General features: G+C 43.0%; 1 protein-coding gene across 2 annotated transcripts in view; it reads left to right on the top strand.

Moving 5' to 3' along the window:
- The window catches only part of hdac4 (histone deacetylase 4), a 437,614-nt gene that overhangs the window by 278,673 nt on the left and 146,776 nt on the right, over positions 1-12,165 (top strand). For both annotated transcript variants that reach the window (XM_034186647.1, XM_034186648.1), the window contains 3 exons: positions 890-1,096; positions 1,294-1,439; positions 5,900-6,050. In XM_034186647.1, coding sequence (XP_034042538.1) covers positions 890-1,096; positions 1,294-1,439; positions 5,900-6,050 — 504 coding nt within the window. The remainder of the gene's footprint in view (positions 1-889; positions 1,097-1,293; positions 1,440-5,899; positions 6,051-12,165) is intronic.

Raw genomic sequence — 12,165 nt, forward strand, 5'->3', positions numbered from 1 at the left:
ATAATGCACTCATAATGCACTTTGTAATACCCCACCAAAGCCATCCATCATCCACCAACCTGTCCACAAAAATATGCTTTCACAAAACACTTGAACCAACATTAGCCTGTTAGCCTTCTTGTGTAACTCTGAGATGGGGGTGTGTTCATCCCACCCAATTCATGCAGTGTCTTGCCCGCACTCCACCCCTTCACCCGGGGCTGGGGCTGTCAATTAAGTTATTTGTAGCCAGGGCATGGCTGCTGTAGATAAAACAGTATAGAAGAACAAATGTGAATATTGTGTTAATGTGACCCAAGCTATCAGCGCACCAAAAGTGGTGCAGATAGAATCAAATCTATAGGTTTCTACAAGCACCTAACACGCACTCACACACACACATTTTCATCTTTATATAAGCTGTTGATGTGGCCGAGTGGGCCGTATCATTTTGTGTGCTCTAGCTGTCCACTGTTTCTTGTCATTGTAGGATCTTGCACGGGGCTGTAAGCATATGAAGTGTCAGAGATTTTTGTAATCAGGAAGTGTCTGTTACACACGTCAGTATATGTCATTCTTCCAGAAACCAGACAAATTTCCATCACATTCGATTTCTTTCAAACATTACAGACATTTTTATACATATTTGGGCATTTTTAATTTGGTCTTTGATACACTAATGAAGTAAAACATCAAAAACTACATTTGCACAGAAACATTAGGGAAACTCAGATATTTGTACAGCGCTATAAGTACACTTCATATTGTTAGAGTGAAATATTGTATGTTTAAAATATCTTTTGGGAATCTGTTCTTCACATCAACTGGTTTATCTGCAAATTTTCACGAATCTCTTGCACTCATATTTTACAATCTTCTGTCTTCTTGCCCTCTTCTTCTCCTGCTCCAGTGGACGTGAGCACAGCAGCACTGCCCACGCAGGTGCCTCCTGCCACCACAGCCATCCTCCCCATGGACCTGCGTATAGTGGACCACCCCCACCATCTCCACCACCAGCAGCAGACCTCTTTCAGCCATGTTCCTCCTGCCCACCCGACACCACCCAGCTCCACAACCTGTCCCAAATCCTCTGAGCCAGGCCGTGGACAGATCCTAAGTAAATCACTCTATACGTTTGTTTTATATTGCAGGCGTGTTAAAATCATCAGGCATAATGCAGTTGCTTCCATGATTTCATTTACACCCACATGCATCCATTTATGAGCTGGTCCTGTCTAATGCATGAGAGGTTAAGTCACTCTGACTGGAAACACTCAGCACTGTGAATTACAAAGTGTCTGAACATCTCCACAGACCACCAGGAGCAGCAGCTGCAGCAGGAACTGGTGGCTCTTAAACACAAGCAGCAGCTTCAAAGACAGCTACTGATCGCAGAGTTCCAGCGCCAGCACGAACAGCTGTCCCGCCAACATGAAGCCCAGCTGCAGGAACACATCAAGGTGATTATGGGTTCGTGGGTTTTGTTTGAGATGTTTGGATTGCTTTTCTTGATTCCTCCATCACTCATTTGGTTTGGTTGGTGCTGTATTTGTTAACATGCATGTGGGTGTTGCGAGATTAAACACACCACATGAGGGACTGGAGGATGCATGTGCACACTTACCCGATGTGAGCCGTGGTGGTGCACTTTAATTTGCTGGAAATAATACACTGCTTTTTGTCATCCCCATGGAAACCTCAGCTCCAGTAAACACTGCTGAAAAGCCTCCCGAGCACTGAAACAACCGTAAAGTCAGCCTGTAAGTGCAGTTGGTCTGTGCTAAAAATAACTCTAGTGTGTGTTGTGTTGTATAGTCTGTTCTGTCTCCAGGCTGGTGTGACTCTCTTTATTAGGATCAAGATATGTGACAGCACATCATATATAATGTCCTCACTAGCACCTGCTTTTGCAAATAGCCACTCCATCCTTCATTCCCTTCAGCTGAAATCTGTATGATGGGCACTTTGAAGAATGTGCCTTTTTTTTCTCAGTGCACGCTCAGATCAGCGTCTGCAGCCTGATGAGTCAAAGTTCACCGTTTTATGATCTGTCACTATGCATACGAGGTCTGTCCAAAAAGTAACGGACCTTTTTATTTTTTTCAAAAACTATATGGATTTGAATCACGTGTGATTGCATCAGCCAAGCTTGAACCTTCGTGCGCATGCGTGAGTTTTTTCACGCCTGTCGGTTGCGTCATTAGCCTGTGGGCAGGCTTTGAGTGAGCACTGGTCCACCCCCCTCGTCGGATTTTCATTGTCAGGGAAATGTCTGAATGATCTGGAGCTTTGCTGCATCAAGTTTTTCCAGAAACTGTGAGAGACAGCCAGGTGGACACCATTCGCTAAATTCAGATGGCTTTCAGTGACGATTTTATGGGGATCACACAGATTGGGGAGTGTTACAGCAGTAAAGACCGCCCACAGCAGCTGAGAGCGCGCCGCGTTCCGAGCGGCGATCGACAGGCTCAAATGACCAGATCATTTCCAAACTGAACGCTTTGTTGATCCGGGACGTCGTCTGACTACCACAGAAATGGCAGAAGACGTGGACATCAAGACTTTTTTGGCACATTCCATTGTTACTGTTGTGAAAGTGTAGTGACACGGACCCACAACAGGGGGCGCAAATGAACGGTCAATAGATGAGCCAAAAAGTAACAATTTAATGTTGTGAAGGTGCACAACGAATACACAGACAATCTCAGAATATGTTAACAGTCAATCCACAAAGGTGACGTGTGGGCAGTCTCGAGGATAGAAGACGTCTGTCCTGAGAAGAGCCGGAACCACACGATTTCCGCCGCTACCGAACCTGGTGAATACTGGAGCCGCCAAGTCCCGAATTCCCAGGTGATCACCGTCCCCGACTGTCGGATCTGGTACTGCTGGCGAAGAACAAAGACAGTCAAGTGTGGGTGTGTGTACACCCCGTAACAACAGCGGTGGGAATGCCACCTCCACCTCTCACTCAATATTCTGATGAGTATGCAGTGATCCCTCAGAGGAAAAGAGTGCCGTCTTGCACTCACTTAGCTTCCACAAAACAAGGGACCGGTACGCCTGCAAACACTCACAATATACAGATTATAAGGTAACACAAATGGCTGAGGATATTACCTCCATTGAAGTACGATATCTCGGTGATGAGGTGGAGATGACGTCTGGGTTTTATGGAGTGAGATGATGAAGAATGAGTGACAGCTGTCAGGAAATAATGAGTGACAGCTGTCACTCCCGGCTGTGTCCGTGGCGGCAGCGCCCTCTCGTGCCTGAAGCCCGCACTTCAGGCAGGGCGCCCTCTGGTGGTGGGCCAGCAGTACCTCCTCTTCTGGCGGCCCACACAACAGTTACAGGAGTTTTTGTCATGGAAAGAGGAGCGGAGGAATGTGCCACTGTGCCACGAATGGCGCTGGACTAAACCACAGGAATTTGTGCGTCGGGACGGAGTCGCATGGTGCAAAGCAACGCCGTGATGAAGCCTCACAGGACATGTTCTGGCATGTCCAGCTAATCCACAATTTCTTGGATAGTCACACGTCTGAAAAGCCACCGAAAGCCGTCTGAAAGCCATCTGAAAGCCGTCCTGTGAGACCAACACGCCGCGCCATTCGCAGCACGGTGGTGCATTCCTCCGCTCCTCTTTCCATGACAAAAACTCCTGTAACAGTGGAATGTGCCGAAAAAGTCTTGATGTCCACGTCTTCTGCCATTTCTGTGGTAATCAGACGATGTCCTGAATCAACACAGCATTCAGTTTGGAAATGATCTGGTCATTTGAGCCTGTCGATCGCCGCTCGAAACGCGGCGCGGGGATGAATAAATTTTTATTATGAAACTGGGTAGACACCTGATACTGGCACCATAAGTACCCCATAGGCCAGGGTTGAACCGGAGGGACCAGGACGGTGCAGGCTTTCTTGGCTACTGATCACCTCAGCAGATGATTCCACAGATGATCTGGACTTGACGTTGAGAGGAGGAACTCACCCGTAAAACCACCTGCTGTGGTGATCGGTTGCCAGGGAAACCTGAACCATCTTTGTCTTCCATGACACACTGTGGCCGCCCACTGTCCGAAAGAGTTGATGGGTTGATTACATTTTAGAGATGAAGGGCGCATATATGTGCCAGTTGCTGAGGATGGTCGTCTGTTTATTTGGCGTGCGGGGGGGGGGGGGGGGGGGGGGGGGTGTTATTCCAGCCTTATGCTGTCACAAAGAGGATTACATATTATACAAATAATGAATGTTTTTTCATTCATAGATGCAGCCTCGTTAAATAGAACATTCCATTGCTCACCTCATGAAATATTCTTTCCATTGCACAAAAAAACATTAATTATTTGTTTTATATAACACCTAAAAAGATCCTTGTCATTTGATATTTTATTAATTTATAAATAAGAGAAAAGGCACTTATATTTTGGTGTGCATCACTGGTCTTTTGAAGTCAGGAGGTTCCAAACAGTCCAACACAATCTTTAAATAGCAGTCCAATCCAAAAATATTCTCAGTCAACTTGCAAAAAGAGGCAGACAGTTCAAAAACAATCCTGACGATGTAGTTCGTATGTGCATTGACATCTTCATGTGCAGACTGCCATCTGCTTCTCTCAGTCCAGAGAAAAATCATGACAGAAATTTGTCGAGCTCTTCGTCCAACAGAAAATACTACACATGCCTACAAGATGGCTTATGGCATACTGGATTTGTTTTTTTGTTAGAAGACTGAGCACAGTCAGTAAGTTCATTCAAATCCTCATCTGTCACCAAAACAAACCCCGCCATGTTTGTTTTTAAGCTAAGCACCGCCACCGTTAGTGTGAGCATGCAGTGGTTGCGGCGTGCAATGGTACAACACGTATGAAACCAAAATCGCACAGTAAATGGGACAAATGATCCATATCACATAACATACAGACCACCAATCAAATGACAAAGATCTATTTAGGCATTATATAAACAACTACAAAATTAGGGTCCTAATTTACATGAGTCATTGCAACATCTAGACTTGATGCTTGAAAAGAAACTTAATTCTCAAAATTTATATACTAGAGAAAGAATTCTGTTCACACAGGTATGAAGACATTATACAAATAGTGACTGGTTTGGAGGGCAGCATATTGAAATGTCACCCCAACCAGTCACTATTTGTTTTATTATACATCTGTGTAGCTAATAAATTTATCTTTACAATTGTGTGAAAAATTTGCTAAGTCATTTCCCATTCAAACTCAGTATTCCCAATAATGTCAATACCCTTATCCTTAAGGTACCTGGATATCCTATACCGTAGTGAGTTCATGGTACTGTGTTTCAGCCTATGGCCAAACTTGGAGCGCAGCAGTGGGAAGCTTCTTGAACTTGTCGGGTGAAACCCCATGCAAATCTTTCCCGTCGTCCTTTGCTAAAAACTCCTTGAACAGTGCGAAACTTTTCTTGATACTTTTCGCAGTACTTTCACTGTCTTTCTTGGGTAGAAGAGCGTTTATCCCATCAGTATCCACGGACGCAAAGCTTCTGCTCTCCGCCATGATGTCGTGACGAAGAGAGAGATGAGTAGCGAGAGATGAGAAGTGAAGTAGAGAGAGAGAGACGAGTAGAGAAGTGGAGAGAGAAGTGGAGTAGAGAGAGAGAGAGAGAGAGATGAGTAGTTGTCTGCGATGCATCACCCCTGTGCATGCGCGAAACATTGTTGCTCCATTATGACAAAATCGGTCCGCAATCACTCAGAATGTTGCCCGAAATGGTGCAGAATCAGTCAATAATGTGGCTATTGTTAACTGTGGATGATTTATTGTGAAAAGTATTTCAATTATTACACGTGAATCAGCCAATCAGAACAAAGGATTTCAGTCAGATGTATATTAAATACATATAACTGATTCCTTCAGTATTTTTGTCCTGCTGTTTCAGCACCAACAGGACTTACTGGCCCTCAAGCATCAGCAGGAGTTGTTGGAGCATCAGAGGAAAATGGAGCAGCAACGCCAGGAGCAGGAAGTGGAGAAGCAGCAGAGGGAGCACAAACTCCAGCAGCTCAAAAACAAGGAAAGGGGGAAAGAGAGTAAGTACCGCCCAGTGACAGTCAGTGTCTCAACCTCTTTCTTTTTAAACAAAATGTTGAGCCATCCTTCTGTAAAGAGATACTGTCCAGCAATTGCAACAACAATAACAAATGGCAATAAACTGAACGAGGACAGATCTCGAAACAAATTCTTCCAAATGTATGAAAAAGCATAATGGTCCAGCATGACAAGTTATATTGAGATAATTGAGGTGTTTGATGCCTGAAGTACAGTTTGACATTCTCTAAGCCTGATGTGTCTTGGGTGTTTATTGTCACTGTGCTGGTTTACTTCGTCACATTATCACAGCAGGTGTCGGAGAGTCATGGCTCTTCCCGCTCTGCTGACACTGCACGTCTGCTGACAGCGCAGCGGCCAGGACAGCCTGACCTGTTGCATCTCTGGTTACTGTGCAAAATCTTGCCAACATACGAGAGAGAGGTCAAGATAGAGACATTATGGTGACCCTTGTCTCTGGTGTGTCTTATTGAAAATCTGTCTCTTAATGTGACACTTGTCACACACTCAGAAGTGGAGGGGGAAATTTTGCAATTACCTAAAAATTGGAAAAAAAATAGATGGGGGTGTTGAAATAGCAATATATATATATATATATATATATATATATATATATATATATATATATATATATATATATATATATATATATATATATATATATATATATATATATATATACAATAGTGTTCAGAATAATAGTAGTGCTATGTGACTAAAAAGATTTATCCAGGTTTTGAGTATATTTCTTATTGTTACATGGGAAACAAGGTACCAGTAGATTCAGTAGATTCTCACAAATCCAACAAGACCAAGCATTCATGATATGCACACTCTTAAGGCTATGAAATTGGGCTATTAGTAAAAAAAAAAAAGTAGCAAAGGGGGTGTTCACAATAATAGTAGCATCTGCTGTTGACACTACAAACTCAAAACTATTATGTTCAAACTACTTTTTTAGCAATCCTGTGAATCACTAAACTAGTATTTAGTTGTATAACCAAAGTTTTTCATGATTTCTTCACATCTGCGAGGCATTAATTTTGTTGGTTTGGAACCAAGAATTTGCTCGTTTACTAGTGTGCTTGGGGTCATTGTCTTGCTGAAACACCCATTTCAAGGGCATGTCCTCTTCAGCATAAGGCAACATGACCTCTTCAAGTATTCTGACATATCCAAACTGATCCATGATACCTGGTATGCGATATATAGGCCCAACACCATAGTAGGAGAAACATGCCCATATCATGATGCTTGCACCACCATGCTTCACTGTCTTCAATGTGAACTGTGGCTTGAATTCAGAGTTTGGGGGTCGTCTCAGAAACTGTCTGCGGCCCTTGGACCCAAAAAGAACAATTTTACTCTCATCAGTCCACAAAATATTCCTCCATTTCTCTTTAGGTCAGTTTGTGTGTTCTTTGGCAAATTGTAACATCTTCTGCACGTCTTTTATTTAACAGAGGGATTTTGCGGGGGATTCTTGCAAATAAATTAGCTTCACACAGGCGTCTTCTAACTGTCACAGCACTTACAGGTAACTCCAGACTGTCTTTGATCATCCTGGAGCTGATCAGTGGGTGAGCCTGTGTCATTCTGGTTACTCTTCTATCCATTTTGATGGTTGTTTTCCGTTTTCTTCCATGCGTCTCTGGTTTTTTTGTCCATTTTAAAGCATTGGAGATCATTGTAGATGAACAGCCTATAATTTTTTGCGCCTGCGTATAAGTTTTCCCCTCTCCAATCAACTTTTTAATCAAACTACGCTGTTCTTCTGAACAATGTCTTGAACATCCCATTTTCCTCAGGCTTTCAAACAGAAAAGCATGTTCAACAGGTGCTGGTTTCATCCTTAAATAGGGGACACCTGATTCACCCCTGTGTGTTCCACAAAATTGACAAACTCACTGACTGAATGCCACACTACTATTATTGTGAACACCCCCTTTTCTACTTTTTTTTACTAATAGCCCAATTTCATAGCCTTAAGAGTGTGCATATCATGAATGCTTGGTCTTGTTGGATTTGTGAGAATCTACTGAATCTACTGGTACCTTGTTTCCCATGTAACAATAAGAAATATACTCAAAACCTGCACTAATCTTTTTAGTCACATAGACAACTATTATTCTGAACACTACTGTATATATATATATATATATATATATATACATATATATATATATATATATATATATATATATATATATATATATATATATATATATATTGTCAGGCTTACCGAAATGGCATAGCTGGACACAAATGCAGGATTCAGATGTCAGTAAAACAGAGTTTAATGAAAATTCAGGCCGGGTTTGGTACACAGGTATGCTGACCAAGATAAGCAGCAAGATCCGAAGCATAATGCTGCGTTCACACCGGGCGCGACGTGAGCGACAGCAGCGACAGGTTGCCGTGTAATCCCTATGGAATGATGCGTTTTGGCGCCAAGTCACGCAGCGCGACACGATGGACACGAATGAAGCAACGTGAGTGAAGCGATTTTGAGGGATTGGCGCATTTGTGGCGCGATATTGCGTCGCATCACGTCGCGTTGCCCTCCTCCCCAAGTTGAAAAATCTGAACTTTTTCGTCTCGTCGCGCCGCGATGACCAATCAGGGACTGAATATGTAGTGACGTGGAGATGTCTGGAGTTTGACTGAAGATGTGAACATGTCCTGTATCTGGTAGCAGCCTGTGAGCAGGACTTATGTCTCTTTTGTCCATTATTTCACAATTATGACAGAGTTTTTGGAGCGAGCAGCAGCGGGAGCAGAATTTCTTTTTCTATTTTACGTGCGCGCGCGAGCGAATTATCCATGGAGATTATTTTACTTATTAACTACACAGATGAATAATAACACAGATGATGACTGGTTTCTAAACACAATTATGACAGAGTTTTTTGGGAAAGAGTGAGGAGCAGCCCCACAGCAAGCAGCAGAGTTTCTTTCTTTTTTTTTATGTGTGCGCTGAGCGAATTGTCTGTGGAGAATATTTTATTAATTAACTATACAGGTGTATAATAAAACAAATGGTGACTGGTTTCTAAACACAATTATGACAGAGTTTTTGGGGGAAGAGCGAGCTGCAGCCCCGCAGCAGGCAGCAGAGTTTCTTTTTTTTTTTTTTATTGTTTGCATGTGCGCGCGTGAACGGGACAGGAGGTCCTCAAACTGGGTCCCGCAGAGACGGAAGGACCGCTGAAAGCGGGGGTCATCCAGACGCAGCTTCTGCAGCAAATAATGATACTCCCCGAATTGGGAATGTCTCATGAATTTGTCAGCTTTCCACAACAATTCACTCCGAGTGGAATGAAAGCTCCTCCTATTTGATGACGCACCGGGGCAAATTTTCACAGCAAAAGCAGAGTGACACACTGGGCGATGGTGGCGCGTCCGTCGCCATGCGACCCCCGCAAATTTGTAGCATCTGGTCGCGCCCAGTGTGAATGCAGCATTAGGCAGAGACGACGTCAAAAACAGGCAGGCAGGTCAAAAACACGGGTAGACAAAATCAGGACAGAAATGCTCAGAAGAATAAGTGCTCAAAAGTGGCTCAAGGCTCAACAATCTCGCAACCAGACAGGGTGACAGGTGTAACTAAAATAGAGGGAGTGATTAGCAGGAAATGTAGGACAGGTGTGTGTGTGGCGGAATCTGGAAGGGGTGTGGCAAGCTGGAGAGAGGATCACAGGGAAACGCCCGCCACCAAGCAGAGGACAGAGCAGAAAGATCCCACCACCAAACATGACAGTGACAAAGAATGGTAGCTACAAAATAAAGAAACAAAAAGACACAGCATACAAGCTCCAGTCATGACATATATATTCTGCGCTTCTCAACATTGAAGAACCTGCATGTTGGAAAATGGACCACATGGCCAACATATGGTACCTGATGTTTCCTCACAATGCAAGCAATGCTTCTTGTCATAGTCTCCCAAAGTCATTTCTATTCCTACTCAAGGATCCTTCAAAGAGACCATCTACCAAAGACATCAAGTTATTACCTAAGGTCACTGCTTAGTGTTCAAGTCTTACAAGCATACAGTACAACAGGAAGTACCAGGACCCTAACTCCTGCACAGATACTTGCATCACCAAACACTTCCAGCATCCTCATAACTTCATGAGGTCCTACCTCATATTTCCTGATTTCAAAAGCCAGGTTCAACATGCATATCACTGCAGAGATAAGTGGACACCTCCACTCATTTTACACAATTCTAATGGTCAAGCCCAGGAAGTCTTTGAAAACATGGCTCTAACATGTGAGGTAGGACAATTACAAACCCAAAATCTCTGATCTATCACTCTGCTTTCTGTTTCAGGTTTGGGTATTTTGCCATTATTTGCACAATTTCACTACAAAATGATCTTAGCCTCCTCATTTGTTGGAATAGTGCTCACTTGAGATGTTCCTTTTTGTTCTTGGGTTGGTAATTTTGTCTTTTCTTCTCCTTGCCGGATTCTATGACAAAAATTATTTCTACGTTTTTTTTTCTTCCGTTTCAAAACACCATTTATTGCTATTTATCACCACAGTCAGTCTGCTTTCTCTATTTATGTTTTTTCTTGTCTTCTCATCTGCTGTTGCCTCAGTTCATATTAAGCATTTGTTGCTGTGTAATGATAATGATAGTTGAGGAAAAACAGATCTGAGCGGCCTCATGGTGGTCAAAGAAGAATATTTTAAATAGTCAGAAAGCAAAGTACAAAGAGCTGTTGTCTTTAGGGTTCTGGTGAAGCACTCTGCTACTAACTGCTGAAACTGTGTGCTGTGCTCATATAGACGCTTAGTGTGTTGAATTGTGAACACGTTGTATTTCTCTGTTTTTTGTGACACTTTGGACCAGAGACTGAGGCAGTGACGCACAAACTGATCCAGGAAAAGCAATACTGTAGGCAATATGTTTCTTTCAGGCAGCAATTATTACGTTTTTGGAAACTAAGCCCACTTTTTTATGTCGGTCTAAAAGAAAATATCTAGCAAGTAAAGTGGGGTTGTCTGTTTAGCATGTCATCTTATTTTTAGCCATTTAGGGGAGTTCAGAATAATTTAGTCAGACCAGATCTTCATGTGGTATCCAATCCAGAAAAATTTCCACGTCAGGATTAAAGTTCATAAAATAAGCATTACAAGAGGAAAATTCTTTGTAATGTTGTTTGTGTACCCCTTCCCCCCCCAAAAAAAGGAAAAAAAATCAACCTTTGTATTACACAGTATTTAACTTGTGCTGTCCTTTGCACAGGTTAAAAAAAGCTTATTTGCACTTTAGCATCAGTTTTACTTGTTGACTTGCACATGCAGTGTAAGTGTCAGATTTGCATTGCCTTCGTGGCAATCCCTCAGAGAGGAGGATGATTGTCTCTTGATTGATTCCCAGATGATATGGTGGACACGGCGATGACGGATGCATGCCCAGTCTTTATGCTCATTGTTTCTTGCAAACACTGCATGTGGTTGCTTCGGGAAGCTTCTGCCGGTCAGGATCTTGCTCCTCTTTCTCCTTATCCCCTCTCTGTTGTTCATCTGCATTTTTTTTTTGAAGACTTCCACTCATCTGGATCATTGCTCGCCAGCTGGCCCGGTCCCTCACTTGTTGTTCTCAGGTCTTCCAATCAGTGGAACAGTACTTGGCATTTAGCTTCAGGAAAACCTTGTAGTGTTTCTTCTGCCCTCCTCTGGACTATTTTCCTTCACTCAGCTGTGACTAGAAGATCTGCTTGAGAAGTTGGCTGTCATCCATTCTAACAATGTGACCCACCCACCAAAGCTGGTTCTTGATAACAACAGAGTCGATGCTCTGGAGTTTGGCTTCAGCCAGGATGCTGATGTTGGTATGGTAGTTTTCCCTCCTGATGAGAAGGATACTCCTCACGTAGCATTGGTGGAATCGCTTGAGGGTCTTCAGGTGATGGCGGTAAGTGGCCCTGCTCTCAGATCCATAAGGGTGTGGTGACAGCAGGTTTGTTGACAAGGAATTTTTCTCTTATCAAAGGTCTCTCGTTGAAAACACATGTAAAGTCGGCCAAATGTAATTCCTACACCAAGTGTGAACGTATAGGATATGAAATGTTTATCCACCAT

The sequence above is a fragment of the Thalassophryne amazonica genome, chromosome 14 (assembly GCF_902500255.1).
Source record: "Thalassophryne amazonica chromosome 14, fThaAma1.1, whole genome shotgun sequence".
In the NCBI taxonomy this organism is placed as follows: Eukaryota; Metazoa; Chordata; class Actinopteri; order Batrachoidiformes; family Batrachoididae; genus Thalassophryne; species Thalassophryne amazonica.